Source organism: Argentina silus, assembly GCF_951799395.1.
Source record: "Argentina silus genome assembly, chromosome: 6".
NCBI classification, from domain to species: Eukaryota; Metazoa; Chordata; class Actinopteri; order Argentiniformes; family Argentinidae; genus Argentina; species Argentina silus.
The window spans coordinates 1,950,300-1,973,566 of NC_139660.1; the positions used below are offsets into that span (position 1 = coordinate 1,950,300).

Genomic DNA, 23,267 nt, shown 5'->3' on the forward strand with positions numbered 1-23,267 from the left:
GAGTAAGATATCAATTTGTTAACCATTCAGTGGTCAAACTGATGTGTGTGTTCATATGCTTGATAAGCACTGGTACAGAGCTCTCTGTCTAAGTCTTCTGGGGAGGCCCCAGAGCCTCAATATAATGGGGAGAAAGCTTACATAACAACGACTTGAATGAATCCAGTTACGTAACGTAGCGAACTGAAACTCTGTTTGGACATTGGAAGTTACTGAACCATGGCACATCCTTTCTCCTGATGTTTAGAAAGACTGTTCATATTGTATTCATTCATGCAGCAAAAATAGGGGGAAAAATAGCAAGGAAAATGTGTAATTTTGTGTAAACTAAAGTACTGTACATTGAATGATACAGTAGATGTGTTACGATACACGATACACAGATAGTGCTTAAGTCAGCGAATCTAAAAGAAACAGCCAGCGTAATTAATATGTTGTGTTTTTATTGTGGTAATTTTATTGTAGACATACAGTTGACATACAGTAGACATACAGCAGACATACAGTAGACATACAGTAGACAGTGCCTGAAAGGGGTCCAGCTGTACAAGGTGTTGCGTCTATCCAGAGGGTTCAGCCCTGTGTAGCATACAGTTAGTTGATTGTGTCACATGGAGAGGGGGTTGAACGGGCCTTGGCGTAGACCTTGAAGGGGTAGGGTGTGCGTGTGGCTCCCACGATTCCCTCCATACTCAGCTCCACCCCGTCCAGCGTGGAGAAACGGAACTTCTGGAACAGGCTGACGAAGAAGAGGAACAACTCCATCCTAGCCAGGCCTTCCCCCAGACACACACGCTTACCTGGAGGAGACACATATGCACACATGCACGCACGCAGGCAGGCAGGCACGCAGGCACGCATGCACACACATATATACACACACACACACACACACACACACACACACACACACACACACACACACACACACACACACACACACAAACACAAACACAAACACACACCTTTACCTGGCATAGAGCCAGAGAGGGAATGCAGGCATGTTCCAACTCAGCTGAGGGTCAGATTACGGTCAAAGATGGGATAGGGTTACCTGCAGAGAAGGGCATGAATGCGTCTCTCCTCACAAACTTGCCATCCGAATCCAGGAAGTGCTGTGGGTTGAAGTCATCTGGGGTCTCCCACTCTGTCTTATCAAACAGCACAGAGGTCAGGATGGGCATCAGGGCTGTTCCCTAAATACAACACAGAGAAAAACAACTCACAGTCCAAATTCTGGATACAGTAACATCTACAGTAGATCATCTCAGACAAACCTATAGATTTATAAACACTAGAGGGTGCACTGTATAGGTATTGTATTCAACTTCTGTGATTTGAGTGGGTGTAAATGTAATTTTGGTGGTTCACTGCCACCTGCTGTGCTGGAGTGTTGTATCAAATCAGCTTCAGGGTCTTAGGCCAGTCATTTATTGGCACCAGTAGATGGTGTCACGCACCAGAAAGCCATTTACAACCTATAGATAAACCTCCTGAAGAAGACCATGCATTGATCCAATTGGCTGATGCCTACCCAACTCATAGATGGTCCCAGCCGACTTACATGACCCACCTCATGCTGTCACAAATGCAATGATTGGGAAAGATAGCAGGCGCCTACTCTATGCATCTCTATGAATGATGTGAGTGTAGACTACTGAATTGCATGCACCCATGCCATGTGAGTCAATGGGTTGGCATGAAAACACAGAGACAGACTGTCACTGTCCAGTCACATGGTCACTGCAAACAGGGAGACTCCAGGAGGAACACAGACAGTACTGTCTGGCACATTGTATGGATGTTGTGTGTTTCTGCTGAATAAAGCATATAGTGTAGGGTTGAATGCAGAAAGAGTCAAGCCACTCATAAACAAACACACACACACACACACACACACACACACACACACACACACACACACACACACACACACACACACACACACACCTTTGGAATGAAGTATCCCCCCAGTGTGGTATCTTTTTGGGCCATCCTGAGTCCGTTGAGGGGTACGATGTTGCCCATCCTCTGGGTCTCATGGATGACAGCGTCAGTATAGGGCATGTTGGGTCTGTCGGCCATATTGGGCTGGCGGGACTGTCCAATCACACTGTCTATCTCAGCCTGGACCCTCTCTGTGTGGTACAACAAAGGGATTGTACAAAGAAAGAAACCTATATCGTATAATAGACTCGAGAGAAACCTATGTTGCTAGCGGATGGTATTGTGTTCAGGATTTCACTTGTTGGTCAGGGTGCAGGTGGTGCAGAGCCTGAGGTCAGACTCACCCTGGATGTGAGGATACTTGATGAGGAAGACGAGGGCCCAGAGCAGAGTGGTAGAGGTGGTCTCAGTACCGGCCAGGAACAGGTCCAGAGAACACAGCACCAGGTTGGCCTCATTAAAACCCATCTCAGTGTCACCTTTATGCTGTCAGGCGACACAGAAGAATGTCATATATTTGATAGATAGATAGATAGATAGATAGATAGATAGATAGATAGATAGATAGATAGATTACCTTCTCCATCTCTATGAGGAAAGCATCGATGTAGTCTCGTGGGAAGCTGGGGTCCAGATGCTTCCTGTGCTTTTCCACATCCTCTCCTATGAAGGCCATCAGGGATTCATAATAGTGGAACATGTCATTGTGGGGTCCTGGGAGGTGCCTCATCAAAGCAGGGAATGCCTCATACAGCTACAGGGGGGAAATGTGTTATGTAGATGGAAGAACTGTATTATGTTCTACTGATTCTGGCTCAAATAACCTTTTTGCAACCCTTTTTCTTAGAGTGTATGACTGAGTGTGTGGTTGTTTCCTACCTGACCCCATATGGATCCCTCCAGGCGGATGCCCTCAGACAGGTATTTCAGCATGGTCTGGAATTTATGGTCACTGTAGTCAAACCGCCTCCCAAACACCATCTGGCAGATGATATTGGACACAGCATTGTTGAAAAGAGATGTCGGGTTGAAGGGCTCACCTGAGAAAAAAGAGGGAGGATATTTACTGTATCTTCCTCCTTGTCTTCCTCCCACTCCTACCTCTCTCCTTCTCTCCCCCCTCCTTGTCTTCCTCCCCCTCCTACCTCTCTCCTTCTCCCCCCCTCCTTGTCTTCCTCCCCCCTCCTACCTCTCTCCTTCTCTATCTCCTCCTGTAGGCAGCGGGTCTCCTGACAGATGCTCTGCTCCAGAGAGCTCTTTCCCAGGCCAAAGCTGCGGAGGGTGGACAATGCGAAGCGCCGCTGTTTCTTCCACACCTGACCATTACTGCTGAAGAGGCCCGCTGTGGGGAGAGAGAACACAGTAGAGAGAGTATGACCAGGAGCTGGAATAGAATGAAATATATTGATTATCATTGGCGATTAAATTCTGACCATCTTTATCTGAGAAAAATATATTGTTGTCATCAGCAAATAGGGTTAGGGTAATGTAATGTAATGGGCCAAGGATGGATCCTTGTGGTACCCCGCTGATATTTGGATTCTGTCCCATTCGATCATGTAACGTCTCGTCCTGTTTCTTAGTTTACGTTTGTCTTTGTTTCATGTTATTCATTTTTTTTGTTTCCTGTTTTGTGTTCCTCACCTTGTCTCTCATTTCAGACACTTCACCACCTGCCCTTGTGTGTTTTCCGCCTGTGTGATTGTCGACCCCGCCCTGATTAGCTTCACCTGTTCCTCATCATCCTTCTCTGTGTATTTAGTCTGTGTGTTCCCCAGTCTTTGTGTCAATTCGTCTTTGTTCCTTCGTGTTATACGTCCCAGCATTTCCTTGTGATAAGTATTCCTGTTTTTTTTTTATTTATCTCTGAGTGTGTTTTTGACTATGCCTTTTTGCCTTCCCCTTATTGGATTATCTGTCTGCCTTTTTGAACTGCCTACCTTTGTACTGAACCCTGCTTTGCCTACCTCCTTCCTGGCTTATCTGCCTACCCGTTGATTGCCTACCTGTGTACAGTACCTTTATTTAAAGTAAAACATTTTGGATTTAAATTTTGTCTTCGAGTCATGCTTTTGAGTCATGCTTTTTTTCATGTTATTCATTTTGTCATCTGTCCCATTTGATAAACAATCTTTTTGTCATTGACTGTAATATGGTTATGATGATGTTGATATTTTATGATTGAGACACAGTTATATTACTATGATGTCGCCTTGTGGTGGTTTTTGTCTTAGTCAAGGTATGTTTCTGTCTTAGACAATGTTATTGTCCGGGGAATGTATTTGTTGTAATTCTGGTATGTTGTGTTTGCTACTTAAATATGTTGAGTGATTCCCCAACTGTCGGTAATCGGGCTTGGCATGTTTGAGTGTGTGTATGTGAGAGAATTATTCACCTGAGTTCCCTGAGTAGACTCTTGAGGCCACTGAGCTGAAAGGCCGGTCGACAAAGTTCTCGGCCTGTGTCACGATGGCTTCCTTCACCATCTTATAGCCTGACACAAACACTGTCTTGTCTCGGCCAAGGCTCACTTTGAAGACGTTCCCATAGACGTCAGCTAGCTGTGGAGACCAGGCCAGTGAATAAGCCCCTTGTTGTCTAACATGTAACTCTTTGATAGCATACATGTCTCAGGACACAACGTATTTACAAAATACAAAACAAAAGGTATTCAGATTTATTTGATAGCTTTTTACTGCATCAATAGAAATATTTTGATGCGATAGCATTGTTCACCGTATGTGCATGTTTTCTGACTAATAGTTGATGATATTTGTTGACCTGTAAGCATATAGCCTCGTCTATTGCAATATAGGCACTATGATAGTGAAAAGAAGTCTTCACACATTGAGTGTAAACTGACACACAAGATAACCTTCAGTACCAGTGCTAGTAATGCCTAGCTGCTTACTGTACCTTAATCTGGTACATGTCTAGCTGCTTACCTTGGCCAGGTAAATGTGAGGCTGTTTGCTGTCGATGTCGAACACATTTCCCACAAAGGGGAGAGCCAGTGGTCCGGGAGGGTAGTTGGGTGGAGTCCTGTTTTTGAGGAAATCAGCAATGAGGAGGAAGGCAAAACTAAACAGCAGAATTCCCTTGAGGTCGAGCCACAGCCAGAGAGCATAGAGCCACATGTTGAAGAGAGAACAGGAGACAGACTGGTGCTGCTGTGTGTCCCTTCACCTCGTCTTCAGGACAGTAAGGGATGATATCATACTGGTTCACACACTCTGGACTTTGTTATATAACAGGTAGAGGCTTACCCAACCTATGAACTATGCCTGTATAAGGTATGTGCAGGAAAAAACCTCCAAACTTGAGTTATTGTGGTTTGTCACAATCTAGCATACTACATATGTTGTAATCAAGAAACCAAAGTTAATTCTGAGCTGATTTTCTGAGTTGACAAACTTTTCAATACACTGAAATCATATGCAGAGAGAGAGATGCACAGAGAGAGATACACAGAGAGAGATACACAAGACTCAAGGCAAAGAAAACTGTAACCTTTCGCCTCTCCATATACTCAGAAGATGTAACTTTTCATATATATATACAAATCATAGGTAACCTTTCACCCCTACATATGCTCAGGAATGTGTTATTGCTGAACAGTAGCCAGAAAAAGTCAACATGAGTTTCAAGTCCAAAGTTCACTACACATATGCATGTATAAAGGTCAAATGATCAGAATCCAATATATCATATTATTAACTGAAAGTATGAATATAGCATTAATTATCAGTTGATCAATTATCACAATCTTCCAGAGGTACTCTGATTTACTGTAAACCCCATGCTTGCATGACTTTGAACCATGTTTGAATTAATTAGGTGGGCTTGCTTAAGCAAGTCCAACTATTGTTCTTTGACATACTTATTATTATTATTATTATTATTATTATTATTACCATCTGCTGCTGCTCCAAAAACTCTTAAGTTATTCACATCAATCCAACTTTAAAACATGCAGAGAGGTCTAACTCGGATTGCTATGAATTTTGGTTTTGATAACTATTTACCTTTTTAAATTTTAGAAACTTGAAAGTGCACTTTTTAACATTGAGGTCTAAGGAAATGAAAAGATGCAATTTTTGAACCACTGCCGATCTTACACCTTTTAAGCTATTAACACAATTTCAACTATAAAATGTGCCAACAACTCCAAATGATCAATTATATAACTGTCTACCTAACGTTCTGTCTTTCCAACCATTTATCTCTCTAACCTTTAAACGATCTGGCCATCATCCTTTCATCAGTCACTGCCGCTTCACTCAGTATAACCCATCTTAATTGTTTTGATCTTTCTATACCTCCCCTCTCTCATCTATCCATCCAACCTATCTTTCTATACCTCCCCTCTCTCATTTCATTCTCCTTTTCAACTATCCAATCCTCCATCCAATCAACCAACGTAACCAACATATTCCACTTTCTTTCAACTGCCCAGACTATCATCAACCCTTATAAAAGCTTTAAAACTATTAAGCTTTTTGTAACTCCAAAAACTCTCATCCGGTTGGCCAATCTTTCTTTCTATACCGCCCCTCTCTCATCTATCATCCAACCTATCTTTCATCCATCCAACCTATCTTTCATCCATCCAACCTTTCTTTCAACAAAAACATTCTTCACAAACAACATCTTGGAGCCACAAAGTTTTCCAGAAACCCAACACTGATCCATTCTTTGAGTGGTTAAGTCAAACTGCACTGTACTTGTCCTCCGTGGACTGTTTCACCCCAAGATTAACATTGTTTTCAAGCTAAATATTTAAAGTCAATTTACTTGTATTTTGCCCAAAGGTTAGGTTTGCCAGGTAAATAATACAGATCATATTTGAGCTCGTGCCTGTCTGTCTGAGATTAACACTGTGCCAGATTTATTATATCTGAGAAAAGATATGCAAATTTACCCCCACCCACTAACCCACCACAAAAGACAGAATTATCTCCATGGACCATTGCAAGCTACAGCCTAATGTGTTTTAGCAAAGGGACTTCAGAACAGATGTTGACATACAGAAGACAGTGCCTGAAAGGGGTTCAGCTTTATTTGGCATTTGTTCTGTCCAGAGATCAGATCAACAGTGTTTAGTCTCACTACAATAGACTCTCCATTTTGAGAGATGGGATTCTGGGTCCCGAGATGAAGCATGTGTACAGTTACAGTTGGTTGTGTCATGGTGGGACGTGGGTTCGGCAGGAGTTCAGCGGGCCTTGGCGTAGACCTTGAAGGGGTAGGGTGTGCGTGTGCCTCCCACGATTCCCTCCATACTCAGCTCCACCCCGTCCAGCGTGGAGAAACGGAACTTCTGGAACAGGCTGACGAAGAAGAGGAACAACTCCATCCTGGCCAGGCCTTCCCCCAGACACACACGCTTACCTGGATGAGACACATACGCACACACACACACACACACACACACACACACACACGCACACACACATACACACCTTTACCTGGTGTAGAGCCAGAGAGGGAATGCAGGCATGTCCCAACTTCTTGCAATGCCCACAACTCAGCTGAGGGTCAGGTTTTAGTCAAAGATGGGATAGGGTTACCTGCAGAGAAGGGCATGAATGCGTCTCTCCTCACAAACTTGCCATCCGAATCCAGGAAGTGCTGTGGGTTGAAGTCATCTGGGGTCTCCCACTCTGTCTTATCAAACAGCACAGAGGTCAGGATGGGCATCAGGGCTGTTCCCTAAATACAACACAGAGAAAAACAACTCACAGTCCAAATTCTGGATACAGTAACATCTACAGTAGATCATCTCAGACAAACCTATAGATTTATAAACACTAGAGGGTGCACTGTATAGGTATTGTATTCAACTTCTGTGATTTGAGTGGGTGTAAATGTAATTTTGGTGGTTCACTGCCACCTGCTGTGCTGGAGTGTTGTATCAAATCAGCTTCAGGGTCTTAGGCCAGTCATTTATTGGCACCAGTAGATGGTGTCACGCACCAGAAAGCCATTTACAACCTATAGATAAACCTCCTGAAGAAGACCATGCATTGATCCAATTGGCTGATGCCTACCCAACTCATAGATGGTCCCAGCCGACTTACATGACCCACCTCATGCTGTCACAAATGCAATGAATGGGAAAGATAGCGGGCGCCTACTCTATGCATCTCTATGAATGAACCTTGAGGAGTTTCTGGTGAACTAAGAGGAGAGAGGGGAAAGCAACATGGTGGAAGCGTCTTGTTTACTTCGGGAATGATACAAAGAGAGGATGTGAGTGTAGACTGCTGAATTGCATGCACCCATGCCATGTGAGTAACAGACTGGCATGTAAACACAGAGACAGACCATCACTGTCCAGTCACACGATCACTGTAAACAGGAGGAACACAGACAGTACTGTCTGGCACATTCTACGGATGTTGTGTGTTTCTGCTTAACAAGGCAAATAGCGTAGGGTTGAATGCAGAAAGAGCCAGGCCACTCATAAACACACACACACACACACACACACACACACACACACACACACACACAGACACACAAACACACACACACACACACCTTTGGAATGACGTATCCCCCCAGTGTGGTATCTTTTTGGGCCATCCTGAATCCGTTGAGGGGTACGATGTTGCCCATCCTCTGGGTCTCATGGATGACAGCGTCAGTATAGGGCATGTTGGGTCTGTCGGCCATATTGGGCTGGCGGGACTGTCCAATCACACTGTCTATCTCAGCCTGGACCCTCTCTGTGTGGTACAATAAAGGGCTTGTACATTCAGTTCAGCTTGTTAATCCTATTGCTGCAGTAATTAGATAGAAACCTCTGTTCTATAATAGACTAGAGAGAAATCTCTATTCTATAACAGACAAGAGGGAAATCTCTATTCTATAACAGACTAGAGAGAAACCTCTGTTGCTAGCGGATGGTATTGTGTTCAGGATTTCACTTGTTGGTCAGGGTGCAGGTGGTGCAGAGCCTGAGGTCAGACTCACCCTGGATGTGAGGATACTTGATGAGGAAGACGAGGGCCCAGAGAAGAGTGGTAGAGGTGGTCTCAGTACCGGCCAGGAACAGGTCCAGAGAACACAGCACCAGGTTGGCCTCATTAAAACCCATCTCAGGGTCACCTTTATGCTGTGAAGGGGACAAAGAAGAATGTCATAGTAGACAGACAGACAGAGAGATAGACACAGACAGACAGACAGATAGATAGATTACTGTACCTTCTCCATCTCTATGAGGAAAGCATCAATGTAGTCTCGTGGGGAGCTGGGGTCCAGGTCCTTCTTGTGCTTTTCCACGTCCTCTCCTATGAAGGCCTCCAAGGATTTATAATGGCTGAACATGTTGTTGTGGGTTCCTGGGAGGTGCTTCATCACAGCAGGGAACGCCTCATACAGCTACAGGGGGGAAACAAGGTGTGAAACTCTATGTCTAAGTACAGAAACCGTACTGATACATCTTTTATTTTTATATTCATGATACATACAATTCGGTAATGATTGTCATTAATGTGTTACAACTGTCGGTGATTTGAAGACATGCTTCATATACAGAACACTGAGACAGGCACAGAGTTCTGATGTTGTGAATGATTCAGTATGATACACATACCAAATGTGTGCCGACCTCAGAATGGAAGAACTGTATTCTGTCCTACTGATTCTAGCTCAATGACTGAGCTCCTGGTTGTTTCCTACCTGAGCCCATATGGATCCCTGCAGGTGGAGAGCCTCAGCCAGGTATATCAGCATGGTCTGGAATTCATGGTCGCTGTAGTCAAACCGCCTCCCAAACACCATCTGGCAGATGATATTGGACACAGCATTGTTAAAAAGAGATGTCGGGTTGAAGGGTTCACCTGTGAAAAAAGAGGGAGGATATTTACTGTAACTTCTTGATTGGCCACCTTCTCTCCCCCCTCCTTGTCTTCCTCCCCCTCCTACCTCTCTCCTTCTCTCCCCCCTCCTTGTCTTCCTCCCCCCTCCTACCTCTCTCCTTCTCTATCTCCTCCTGTAGGCAGCGGGTCTCCTCACAGATGCTCTGCTCCAGAGAGCTCTTTCCCAGGCCAAAGCTGCGGAGGGTGGACAATGCGAAGCGCCGCTGCGTCTTCCACACCTGACCATTACTGAAGAAGAGGCCCGCTGTGGGGACAGAGAACACAGTAGAGAGAGTATGACCAGGAGCTGGAATAGAATGAAATGTATTTATTATCATTGGCGATTAAATTCTGACCATCTTTATCTGAGAAAAATATATTGATGTCATCAGCAAATAGGGTTATGGTAATGTAATGTAATGGGCCAAGGATGGATCCTTGCGGTACCCCGCTGATATTTGGATTCTGTCCCATTCGATCATGTAACGTCTCGTCCTGTTTCTTAGTTTATGTTTGTCTTTGTTTCATGTTATTAATTTTTTGTGTCCCTCACCTTGTCTCTCATTTCAGACACTTCACCACCTGCCCTTGTGTGTTTTCCGCCTGTGTGATTGTCGACCCCGCCCTGATTAGCTTCACCTGTTCCTCATCATCCTTCTCTGTGTATGTAGTCTGTGTGTTCCCCAGTCTCTGTGTCAATTCGTCTTTGTTCCTTTGTGTTATACGTCCCAGCATTTCCTTGTGATAAGTATTCCTGTTTGTTTTTTTTATCTGCTTTGCCTACCTCCTTCCTGGATTATTTGCCTACCCATTGACTGCCTACCTGTGTACAGTGCCTTTATTTAAAGTAAATTCTTTTGGATTTAAATTTTGTCTCAGAGTCATGCTTTTGAGGCCTCTGCCTAAGTTCTCCAACCATTACAGATAAACAATTTATTCATCATTGACTGTAATATGGTTATGATGATGTTGATATTTTATGATTGAGACACAGTTATATTACTATGATGATGATGTCGCCTTGTGGTGGTTTTTGTCTTAGTCAAGGCATGTTTCTGCCTTAGACAATGTTATTGTCCGAGGAATGTATTTGTTGCAATTCTGGTATGTTGCTATTTCTTGAATATGTTGAGTGATTCCCCAACTGTCGGTAATCGGGCTTGGCATGTCTGTGTGTGTGTGTTTGAGTGTGTGTATGTGAGAGTTATTCACCTGAGTGCCCAGAGTAGAGTCTTGCGGCCATTGGGCTGAAGGGCCGGTAGACAAAGTTCTCCGCCTGTGTCACCAGGGCTTCCTTCACCATCTTATAGCCCGACACAAACACTGTCTTGTCTCGGCCAAGACTCACTTTGAAGACGTTCCCATAGATGTCAGCTAGCTGTGGAGACCAGGCCAGTGAATAAGCCCCCTGTTGTCTAGCATGTAACTCTCTGATAGCATATATTTACAAAATACAAGACAATTGGTACTCAGATTTATTTGATAGCTTTTTACTGCATCAATAGAAATATTTTGATGCGATAGCATTGTTCACCGTATGTGCATGTTTTCTGAATAATAGTTGATGATATTTGTTGACCTGTAAGCATATAGCCTCGTCTATTGCAATATAGGCACTATGATAGTGAAAGGAAGTCTTCATACATTGAGTGTAAACTGACACACAAGATAACCTTCAGTACCAGTGCTAGTAATGCCTAGCTGCTTACTGTACCTTAATCTGGTATATGTCTAGCTGCTTACCTTGGCCAGGTAAATGTGAGGCTGTTTGCTGTCGATGTTGAACACATTTCCCACAAAGGGGAGAGCCAGTGGTCCAGGGGGGTAGTTGGGTGGAGTCCTGTTTTTGAGGAAATCAGCAATGAGGAGGAAGGCAAAACTAAACAGCAGAATTCCCTTGAGGTCGAGCCACAGCCAGAGAGCATAGAGCCACATGTTGAAGAGAGAACAGGACACAGACTGGTGCTGCTGTGTGTCCCTTCACCTCGTCTTCAGGACAATAAGGGATGATATCATACTGGTTCACACGCTCTGGACTTTGTTATATAACAGGGAGAAGCCAACCGATTAACTATGTTTGTATAAGGTACTCTGAACCATGTTTGGACTTGAGTCATGTTTGAATTAATTCAATGTTCCTGTAATAGAACTTACTCAGGGTTTCCAAGAAAAAAGAAAAAAGCACAAGCATTTATTTATCTTTTCTCCTGATTAGAAAGACTAAATATAATGTAGTAATTGAGACAAATTAGAATTCAGAATCAGAATTCTTTTTATTTGGCCAAGTATATTTGCACGTACAGGAAATTGACTTGGTGAGGTTGGTGCATGGGATACAAAAAAAATAATATATAAGCAAAATATTACCCTAACCCAAAATAGCAATAACAAATGTATAAAATAGAACAATACAACAATACATTTTGTAGGCTGTGCGAGGCTAAGTGGCAATGAGGCTAGAGGCTGTGAAATGGGTACGGGGCATGTACACTATCAATTAGAATCATTTTAAATAATATAAATTACACTGTCAGTACATTGTGTGTGTGACAGGGTGTGGGGGGGGGGGAGTGGAAGTCCCAGAGTCAGTGAGAGGCAGGGAGCTTGTTTGTGAGCCCCACTGCCATGGGGAAGAAACTGTTACGGTGTTGTGAGGTTTTGGTTTTGATAGACCGGAACCTTTTGCCAGATGGAAGTCTATGGAAGAGGTGGTGACCAGGATGGGAAGAATCAGCAATGATCTTTCCTGCTCTCTTACTGGTCATGGAGTGGAACAGGTCCAGCAGAGACGGCAGGTTGCAGCCGATGACCTTCTCGGCTGACCGAATGGTCCGCTGCAGTCTTGTCCTTGGCAGTGGAGGGAGCGAACCAGATGGTGATCGATGATCGATGAGGATGGACTCAATGATGGCCGTGTAGAACTTGACCATCACTTTCTGTGGCATGTTGAATTCCTTCAGCTGCCGCAGGAAGAACATCCTCTGCTGGGCCTTCTTGATGGTGGAGGTGATGTTCTCCGCCCACCTGAGGTCCTGTGAAATTATTGTCCCCAGGAATCTGAATGACTCCACAGTGTTAACTGGGGAGTCACATATGATGAGGTGGATGGTTGGGGCTGGGCTTCTCCTTGAAGTCTACTACCATCTCTACAGCGTTCAGCTCCAAGTTGTTCTGGCTACACCAGGAAGCTAGGCTGTCAACTTCCGTTCTGTAGGCGGACCCATCCCTATTGGAGATTAATCCAAGGAGGGTTGTGTCATCTGCGAACATCAGGAGTTTAACAGAAGGATGGCTAGAGGTGCAGCTGTTGGTGTAGAGGGAGAAGAGTATAGTAGAGGAGAGAGCACACGAGACAAGCTTGCCCAGCCACACGTGCTGCTTCATGTCTGTCAGGAAGTCAGTGATCCACCTGCAGGCGGGCTCAGGCATGCTCAGCTGGGATAGCTTGTCCTGGAGAAGAGCTGGGGTGATGGTCTTGAATGCGGAGCTGAAGTCCACAAACAGGATCCTGGCGTAGATGAAGGGGGAGTCCAGGTGCTGGAGTATGAAATGGAGTCCCATGTTGACTGCGTCGTATACAGGGGGTTGGTTCTGTTGGTCAGAGTCAGGACTGTTCCATTGTCTTTCGAATCTACAGTAAAAGTCATTCAGGTCATTTGGAAGTCTGATGTCATCCATAGAATGGGGGGATTTGGTTTTGCAGGCTGTGATCTCTCAAAGGCCTTTCCAGATTGACCTGGAGTCGTTGGCTGCGAATTGTTGTGCCAGCTTCTTTGAGTACTGTCGTCTGGCCTCCTTAATCTCCTTGCCAAACGTGTACTTAGCCAGTGCAATGTGAATTGCACTACATACTGTACGGTGCAAACACATGATTAAAGACCAAATTGGGTGCCCATCTTTGCAGGGGTGTTCATTACCACTGTCACTGTCTGCTTTCCCACTTTGTGGCAATGCCAATGTAAAAATATCTCTAATGTATAACATAAAAGGTAGCCTGACAAAAGTTTGAGTTAAAGTGATCAGATCCAATGATTCTCACCCTCGGACAGCTTGCTTCTAGTTATAACAGTTTTACCCAGTACTTTCTCAGTAAGTCGCTGTATAATAAAAAATAATGGCTGATCAAAAATTATTTACTTTTCAGTTGACATACATAATCAAAGAAGGCATATTCACACAGCATGTTGTCTCAGAGAGAGCGGGGCTCCAGGGGCTTCAGGCAGGGCATGGTGGTTCTCTATGGGTCAACCTGAACTCCTGGCTGTGTTTTAGTAAAGGGACTTCAGAACAGATGTTGACATACAGAAGACAGTGCCTGAAAGGGGTTCAGCTTCATTTGGCATTTGTTCTGTCCAGAGATCAGATCAGCAGTGTTTAGTTTCACTACAACAGACTCTCCATTTTGAGAGATGGGATTCTGGGTCCCGAGATTAAGCATGTGTTTAACATACAGTTGGTTGTGTCATGGTGGGAGGGGGTTCGGCAGGAGTTCAGCGGGCCTTGGAGTAGACCTTGAAGGGGTAGGGTGTGCGTGTGGCTCCCACGATTCCCTCCATTCTCAGCTCCACCCCGTCCAGCGTGGAGAAACGGAACTTCTGGAACAGGCTGACGAAGAAGAGGAACAACTCCATCCTGGCCAGGCCTTCCCCCAGACACACACGCTTACCTGGAGGAGACACATATGCACGCACGCACGCACGCACGCACGCACGCACACACATACACACACACATACATACACACACACACACACGCACACATACACACACACACACACACACACACAGACACACCTTTACCTGGTGTAGAGCCAGAGACGGAATGCAGGCATGTCCCAACTTCTTGCAATGCCCACAACTCAGCTGAGGGTCAGGTTTTAGTCAAAGATGGGATAGGGTTACCTGCAGAGAAGGGCATGAATGCGTCTCTCCTCACAAACTTGCCATCTGAATCCAGGAAGTGCTGTGGGTTGAAGTCATCTGGGGTCTCCCACTCTGTCTTATCAAACAGCACAGAGGTCAGCAAGGGCATCAGGGCTGTTCCCTAAATACAACACAGAGAAAAACAACTCACAGTCCAAATTCTGGATACAGTAACATCTACAGTAGATCATCTCAGACAAACCTATAGATTTATAAACACTAGAGGGTGCACTATGATTATATCGGGAGCGCCCATGTATTCAACTTCTGTGATTTGAGTGGGTGTAAATGTAATTTTGGTGGTTCACTGCCTCCTGCTGTGCTGGAGTGTAGTACTAAATCAGCTTCAGGGAGAGGACGTGAGTGTAGTCTACTGAATTGTATGCACCCATGCCATGTGAGTCAACAGACTGGCATGTAAACACAGAGACAGACCGTCACTGTCCAGTCACACGATCACTGTAGACAGGGAGACGCCAGGAGGAATAATACTGTCTGGCACATTGTATGGATGTTGTGTGTTTCTCCTTAACAAGACACACATACGCACACTCACCCACACTCTCACACACACACACACACACACACACACACCTTTGGAATGAAGTATCCCCCAAGTGTGGTATCTTTTTGGGCCATCCTTTGTCCGTTGAGGGGTACGATGTTGCCCATCCTCTGGGTCTCATGGATGACAGCGTCAGTATAGGGCATGTTGGGCCTGTCGGCCATATTGGGCTGGCGGGACTGTCCAATCACACTGTCTATCTCAGCCTGGACCCTCTCTGTATGGTACAATAAAGGGCTTGTACATTCAGTTCAGCTTGTTAATCCTATTGCTGCAGTAATTAGATAGAAACCTCTGTTCTATAATAGAGAGAAACCTATGTTGCTAGCGGATGGTATTGTGTTCAGGATTTCACTTGTTGGTCAGGGTGCAGGTGGTGCAGAGCCTGAGGTCAGACTCACCCTGGATGTGAGGATACTTGATGAGGAAGACGAGGGCCCAGAGAAGAGTGGTAGAGGTGGTCTCAGTACCGGCCAGGAACAGGTCCAGAGAACACAGCACCAGGTTGGCCTCATTAAAACCCATCTCAGGGTCACCTTTATGCTGTGAAGGGGACAAAGAAGAATGTCATAGTAGACAGACAGACAGAGAGATAGACACAGACAGACAGACAGACAGATAGATAGATTACTGTACCTTCTCCATCTCTATGAGGAAAGCATCAATGTAGTCTCGTGGGGAGCTGGGGTCCAGGTCCTTCTTGTGCTTTTCCACGTCCTCTCCTATGAAGGCCTCCAGGGATTTATAATGGCTGAAGATGTTGTTGTGAGATCCTGGGAGGTGCTTCATCACAGCAGGGAACGCCTCATACAGCTACAGGGGGGAAACAAGGTGTGAAACTCTATGTCTAAGTACAGAAACCGTACTGATACATCTTTTATTTTTATATTCATGATACATACAATTCGGTAATGATTGTCATTAATGTGTTACAACTGTAGGTGATTTGAAGACATTTGCCATGTGAGACAGGCACAGAGTTCTGATGTTGTGAATGATTCAGTATGATACACATACCAAATGTGTGCTGACCTCAGAATGGAAGAACTGTATTCTGTCCTACTGATTCTAGCTCAATGACTGAGCTCCTGGTTGTTTCCTACCTGAGCCCATATGGATCCCTGCAGGTGGAGAGCCTCAGCCAGGTATTTCAGCATGGTCTGGAATTCATGGTCGCTGTAGTCAAACCGCCTCCCAAACACCATCTGGCAGATGATATTGGACACAGCATTGTTGAAAAGAGATGTCGGGTTGAAGGGCTCACCTGAGAAAAAAGACGGAGGATAATCATTGTATCTTCTTGATTGGCCACATTCTCTCCCCCCTCCTTGTCTTCCTCCCCCTCCTACCTCTCTCCTTCTCTCCCCCCTCCTTGTCTTCCTCCCTCTCCTACCTCTCTCCTTCTCCCCCCCTCCTTGTCTTCCTCCCCCTCCTACCTCTCCTTCTCTCCCCCCCTCCTTGTCTTCCTCCCCCTCCTACCTCTCTCCTTCTCTCCCCCCTCCTTGTCTTCCTCCCCCTCCTACCTCTCTCCTTCTCTATCTCCTCCTGGAGGCAGCGGGTCTCCTCACAGATGCTCTGCTCCAGAGAGCTCTTTCCCAGGCCAAAGCTGCGGAGGGTGGACAATGCGAAGCGCCGCTGTTTCTTCCACACCTGACCATTACTGAAGAAGAGGCCCGCTGTGGGGACAGAGAACAAAGTAGAGAGAGTATGTACAGGAGCTGGAATAGAATGAAATGTATTGATTATCATTGGCAATTAAATTCTCACCATCTTTATCTGAGAAAAATATATTGATGTCATCAGCAAATAGGGTTATGGTAATGTAATGTAATGGGCCAAGGATGGATCCTTGCGGTACCCCGCTGATATTTGGATTCTGTCCCATTCGATCATGTAACGTCTCGTCCTGTTTCTTAGTTTATGGTTGTCTTTGTTTCATGTTATTCATTTTTTGTCATCTGTCCCATTTGATAAACAATCTTTTTGTCATTGACTGTAATATGGTTCTGATGATGCTGATATTTTATGATTGAGACACAGTTATATTGCTATGATGTCACCTTGTGCTGGTTTTTGTCTTAGTCAAGGCATGTTTCTGTCTTAGATGATGTTATTGTCCGAGGAATGTATTTGTTGTAATTCTGGTATGTTTTGTTTGCTATTTCTTGAATATGTTGAGTGATTCCCTAACTGTCAATAATCGGGCTTGGCGTGTGTGTGTGTGAGTTTGTGTGTGTGTTTGAGTGTGTATGCGTGTGTGTGTTTGAGTGTGTGTATGTTAGAGTTATTCACCTGAGTGCCCTAAGTAGAGTCTTGAGGCCATTGGGCTGAAGGGCCGGTCGACAAAGTTCTCGGCCTGTGTCACCAGGGCTTCCTTCACCATCTTATAGCCCGACACAAACACCGTCTTGTCTCGGCCAAGACTCACTTTGAAGACGTTCCCATAGACGTCAGCTAGCTGTGGAGACCAGGCCAGTGAATAAGCCCCCTGTTGTCTAACATGTGACTCTGATAGCATACATGTCTCAGGACACTATTTACAAAATACAAGACAATAGGTATTCAGATTGATTTGATAGCTTTTTACTGCATCAATAGAAATATTTTGATGCGACAGTATGTTCATGTTTTCTGACTAATAGTTGATGATATTTGTTGACCTGTAAGCATATAGCCTCGTCTATTGCAATATAGGCACTATGATAGTGAAAGGAAGTCTTCATACATTGAGTTTAAACTGACACACAAGATAACCTTCAGTACCAGTGCTGGTAATGTCTAGTTGCTTACTGTACCTTAATCTGGTACATGTCTAGCTGCTTACCTTGGTCAGGTAAATGTGAGGCTGTTTGCCGTCGATGTTGAACACATTTCCCACAAAGGGGAGAGCCAGTGGTCCAGGGGGGTAGTTGGGTGGAGTCCTGTTTTTGAGGAAAAAAGCAAAGAGGAGGAAGGCAAAACTAAACAGCAGAATTCCCTTGAGGTCGAGCCACAGCCAGAGAGCATAGAGCCACATGTTGAAGAGAGAACAGGAGACAGACTGGTGCTGCTGTGTGTCCCTTCACCCTGCCTTCAGTCCAGTTAGGGATGATATTGTGCTGACTCACAGACAATGAATGAAACAGAAGCTAACCCTGTTAGACCCATACAATGCTGTCTGTATAAATATACCCTTTTTTAAACCCTTTGCTTGTGTAGAGGGATTTGAAGACAGGCTGATTATTAAATATGGTTTGGAAATATGATTAGCGTGGGAAACTCAACTCTTAACCAAACTCTTGACCACTGTATTCTATTTACATGTGTTTACATGTGAATGATACTTGCGTCTACAAGCCAGAGCCAATGCCTTGATGAACGGTGATCAACGCTCCTCTCTCACTCTTCACGTGTTATCTGGATCATTCTGTCACAGAATAATGTGCAGATCCAATCCAGCTGTGTTCTCTGAACGATAATAACCGGCAATAAGACTTTCCGGTTTTGTTTTCACGACTTCAAAATAAAAGCGCGAGGTAATAGAGCAATGTAAAGTGATGCGATCACAATATGTTATCATATTTATCGTGAATTCAGGAAATATTATGTAACAGAAAGTATGTAAAAAAAAAGATGTGTACAATCTTTTGATCATAAATATATTCGTGCAATTACATTCATTTTACATACATCTATCAACCTATTCAACAACACTTCTACTACCATGAGGGGTTTCATACATGATGTTCTTGACTAAACATGATTTTTACTATGACTCTATTCAGCAGCACTTCTACAATATGAATCGGTGCTTGCACAACACAGGTTTCTGATTCGCAGCTACGCCTCGCAGCCGTGCGACTCGCGGAAATCAAATAATAACAAATACTTTACTCAGTAAATTCACTCCCACTAAGGCCAGGTTTGAGTCGTTGTTCTTCCAGGTTTATTTGTGAGACAGCCTGGGGACGAGGTTAATAACTCTATACCAGTATCCTGTGTCATCTAATGAAGAGTTCAATCAACCGTTAATTCGTTTTTTGTGTCTCTTGTGGCGTTGTGTTCACTATTTAGCAAAAAGGTGCTTGACATTTGCTCTTTGGGTGAAAGCAATGAGAAATGACGAACTGTTTTGCTGAAAATGTTACTGTTGTGCTCATGTACAGTATGTTATTGCTGTGGGCATGTGAACTTCAAACAAATGGTGTAAGCAGTCGATAAAAACTCTAATTCATTTTACACCCCAATGATCGTCAATGTTCCTGTATTAAAAATAAATGCTCAGACATGCTATCTGAATATTAATTATGAATATTGTCCTACAGGCTGTTTATAGTTGGGTCTCAATCAGTGCCCTCTGGCTAAATTTATGGTAAGATACACTCCAGGACAGTGTATCAGGCGAGGTTGAAGCAGCTCTTAATGTTTATGTGAATCTTGTAGAATCGCTGTAGATGATGAGCTCTGCGGAAACCAGGGGAGCAACTGAGGACAGGGGAGGCGCTGTGTTGACCTATTGTAGCATGCTGCTACAGGCTTGGCTTTGTATACATGTTATGTAAGAGGACTTCAGAGGGTTTCCAACAACACAGAAAAAAGTCTTGACACTCATTTGAACTCTCTCTCTCTAAGAACTCTCATTCATCATTCATCTCCCCTCGTCCAATGACACTACTACTTCAAACAGGAGTTAATTCTCTACAGAACTGTGGGGTATTCAGGCATACATATGAACTCTGCTTTTGTGAAAACATGTTCGTTTATTTGAAGGAGAAGACAAACTACTTCTTTCTTTTAGCTATTTATTTATATGTCAGAATTCCAAGCTTGTACAAGGACCATTTTGGGTCACCGGGACTGGACTTGCAGCTTGAACTCATGTGGAGAGTATGTGAAACCTAGCAAGCCCTCTAGGCTAGGCATCTGTCCAGGAGCAGCGGAGAAGGTGAACCGCTGGAGCAAGCTGGTTAAGAAGAGGAAGAGCTCCATCCGGGCTAATTGTTCCCCCAGACACGCCCTCTTCCCTGTGGGGACAAAAAGCATAGACAGTTCGCATAGATAAGAATGACAGTTAGCACAAAACAAGTGTAGTTGTCAGTAGTTAGAGCTAGCATGGATGAACCACAGTGTTTAGAATTAGCATGAGCTCTATGTAGCATTACAGTAATCATAGCCTTGGAGTAAGCAAGGGCTTACAGTACCTGGGTTATCAATAAAAACACGAATCAGAATCAATCATAACCTAAACTGCAATGGAATGCTGCTGTAGGGAATGTCCGTTTCTCACCTGCTGAAAATGGCAGGAAGGCCTCTCTTCTCCGGAACTGGCCCTTGGAATCCAGGAAGTGTCCAGGGTTGAAGGTGTCCGGGGTTTCCCACTCGTTTTTGTCCAACAGCACAGAAGCGAGGTTTGTTGTGATGGCTGTCCCCTGAACAGATGAGAGACTGCCACTAGTAACCCTACTGCGATGTTGTCTACTGTATTGTAGATATTTTGCCATTGACTTAAAGCGTGGTAGGAGCATTTTTAGTACTTTAGTAGCTTACTTTGGGTATAAAGTAGCCCCCCAATGTGGCATCTTTGCTGGCCATTTTGGGAAAGCCCAGGGGTACGATGTTGCCCATCCTCTGGGTCTCATGGATGACAGCGTCAGTGTAGGGCATGTTGGGTCTGTCGGCCATATTGGGCTGGCGGGACTGTCCAATCACACTGTCTATCTCAGCCTGGACCTTCTCTGTGTGGTACAACAAGGGAAAAAGGGCTTTAAGTCAACATAATGATGTTTGATGTGCGTTAAAATGGGCCTCCAATACCTTCCACCAAGGAATGTTGAAATGATTGGGAATGTTCTATCAATTGTATGGGTACTGTGCATCCACCCACCTTGTATCTCGGGGTAGTTCATCATGAAGACAATGGCCCAGCGTAACGTGGTGGCAGCTGACTCCGTTCCAGCCTCGAACATGTCCAGGGTACACACCACCAGTGTCTCAAAGTTGAAGCCAGCTTTGGGGTCCTCCTTCGTCTGGGAAATGAATGACAACAATGATCATGGGTTGCATTTTGAATACCAATTCTCCAAGATACCAAATGGCTTTACATTGTACCCACATAGTAAGTATGCATGCAGTGGACTGTGCTGGAGCCTTACCTTTTCCATCTCTGTCAGGTATGTGTCTATGTAGTCCCGGGGGTATTCGGGGTCCCAGTCCACCTGATGCTTCTCTATCTCCCCCTGCAGGAAGGTGGTGATTTGGCGGTAGATGGAGTGGATGGTCTGATGGGGTCCTGGCAGGTAGTGCAGGAGGCCTGGGAAGGCGTCATACAGCTGAAAGAGGGGGAAACATAACAGCACTCAGACCAGTGGCTCCTCACACACATATTCACACTGTGACTTTTTAAATAGAGGGGATTATTCGTTGAAGTTGACTGGATCACAGTATGGGATTACTCTAGCGATTTGGGTTTGGTCACCTGAGCCCTGGCCGTGCCTGCTAGCAAAACGGCTTCATTGTCCAACCGCAGAATGTTCTGGAAGTTATCGTCGCTGTAGTCAAAGCGATGACCGAACACCACAGAGGAGACAACATTTCCTACTGCGCTGTTTATGATGTAATGGGGGTTGAAGGGTCTACCTGGGAATAGTCAAAATCCCATTTTTTACAAGTAGGCCTACGCTATTACCAATAACATGGTAAAGATTTCAATAACATTGTTATTACCCAATGACTCTTTCGTATCTTTTGGGGTCATTCAAATAAAGCACGTTTCCAATTGTGTTGAAGTGGCCATAACCATATCTAGTGAGGTACTGCCTAACTGTAGCAGCTGTACATACCATGCTCCTCTTTGAAGGCCTCACACAGGAAGGTACTCTCCAGTTGGATGGAGTGCTCCAGGGTCTTCTTGCCCTCACCAAAGTTACGCAGGTGGGTAACGGCGAACTTCCGCTGCATCTTCCACAAGTAGCCATTGCTTAACACTATGCCTGTAGCCGAGAGAACGGTTGTGGGGAGTGATACTCAGCCACCCACCCTAACCCTAACCCTAACCCTAACCCTAACCCTAACCCAACCATCCAACCACCCACCCACCCAACCACCCACTCACCAAGCCCTTTGAATGTAACATGGAAGAGAGGGACGATGGGCCGGTCAATGAAGCAGTCCAGCTGGTTGACCAGAGCCTCCTTCACCATCTTGAAGCCGGATACAAACACCATTCTGGTACTGCCCCTCCTCAGGCTGAACACGGGACCATACTCCTCAGCCAGCTGGAGGGAAGGACGGAGCAGCACAGCATCAACACAGCATCAAGACGCTGGGACATCAGTCACAACAGACACATGTGAAAAGAGAGAGCTCCACAGCTGTGGAAATGAGGCGCCCCATGAATCTGAGTCTGCAAACAACCATATGCATACACGGAGCACGCGCACACACACGCACGCACGCACGCATGCACACACACACACAGAAACACAAAGAAAGGAGCTTGCATATCTCATAGATGATTAACCTGCAACTGTTGATGTTAACTACGACTTGTTTGATTTCGATCTGTTAATCTTAATCCTCAAACCTTGTCCATGGTTTTGAAATCAACTCCGGTGAAGACATTTCCCAGGAAAGGCAAAGCCCTGGGTCCAGGCGGGAAGTTGTGTGGCGTCCTGTTTCTGATGATATCAGCCACCAACAGAAACACAAAGACAAACAGCAGCCAGCCTGTAAGGTCCAGACACCCAAACAGAGCTTGTGAAATCATGGTAAAAAACTGTTATAGCCTGAATTGTTAACAGGATGAGTGTTGTAAATCTCCCACTGATAGCACTGTTGTGGCCCCACTATGAAGTCATCCTTTGGTTTTGTTCACCAGCAGAGTGTTGGAATGCAAGTCTTCTCTTCTGTGCTGCTTATATAATGGGGGGCATTTCAGGAGAAACGGGGGAGGAAGCATGAGCTTTGGCCCAGTAGCCAAGTGTTTTTCTC

The 23,267-nt window shown here is 44.9% G+C and overlaps 2 protein-coding genes across 2 annotated transcripts; both read right to left on the minus strand.

Moving 5' to 3' along the window:
* Window positions 1–455: 455 nt before the first annotated feature.
* LOC310805722 (uncharacterized protein) lies at window positions 456–11,779 on the minus strand. The gene is made up of 18 exons (XM_083671522.1): window positions 11,556–11,779; window positions 11,025–11,190; window positions 9,925–10,077; window positions 9,634–9,794; window positions 9,157–9,333; window positions 8,926–9,067; window positions 8,491–8,678; window positions 7,518–7,659; window positions 7,164–7,338; window positions 4,893–5,127; window positions 4,343–4,508; window positions 3,137–3,289; window positions 2,827–2,987; window positions 2,525–2,701; window positions 2,292–2,433; window positions 1,951–2,138; window positions 1,055–1,196; window positions 456–800 (listed from the first exon to the last, which is right to left on the minus strand). The coding sequence occupies exons 1-18, from the start codon at window positions 11,745–11,747 to the stop codon at window positions 595–597; spliced, it is 3,066 nt and encodes a 1,021-aa protein (XP_083527648.1). The 5' UTR covers window positions 11,748–11,779; the 3' UTR covers window positions 456–594.
* A 2,523-nt stretch (window positions 11,780–14,302) lies between these two features.
* On the minus strand, window positions 14,303–23,043 carry LOC310805723 (uncharacterized protein; the record flags this gene model as incomplete). The annotated part of the gene is made up of 18 exons (XM_083671523.1): window positions 14,303–14,478; window positions 14,714–14,855; window positions 15,329–15,516; window positions 15,701–15,842; window positions 15,936–16,112; window positions 16,403–16,563; window positions 16,823–16,975; window positions 17,592–17,757; window positions 18,124–18,358; window positions 20,131–20,302; window positions 20,566–20,707; window positions 20,826–21,013; window positions 21,163–21,304; window positions 21,431–21,607; window positions 21,754–21,914; window positions 22,118–22,267; window positions 22,390–22,552; window positions 22,861–23,043. The coding sequence occupies 18 exons, from the start codon at window positions 23,041–23,043 to the stop codon at window positions 14,303–14,305; spliced, it is 3,018 nt and encodes a 1,005-aa protein (XP_083527649.1).
* Window positions 23,044–23,267: the final 224 nt, after the last annotated feature.

Excerpts from the sequence above, each read along its gene's own strand:
- LOC310805722 (XM_083671522.1), bottom strand. The coding sequence starts at position 11,747 with ATGTGGCTCTATGCTCTCTGGCTGTGGCTCGACCTCAAGGGAATTCTG. Across the intron at positions 10,078-11,024 it reads ACTCTACTCTGGGCACTCAG|CGGGCCTCTTCTTCAGTAAT; the intron begins GTGAATAACTCT and ends CTGTCCCCACAG. Across the intron at positions 1,197-1,950 it reads GGGGATACTTCATTCCAAAG|GGAACAGCCCTGATGCCCAT; the intron begins GTGTGTGTGTGT and ends TGTTGTATTTAG.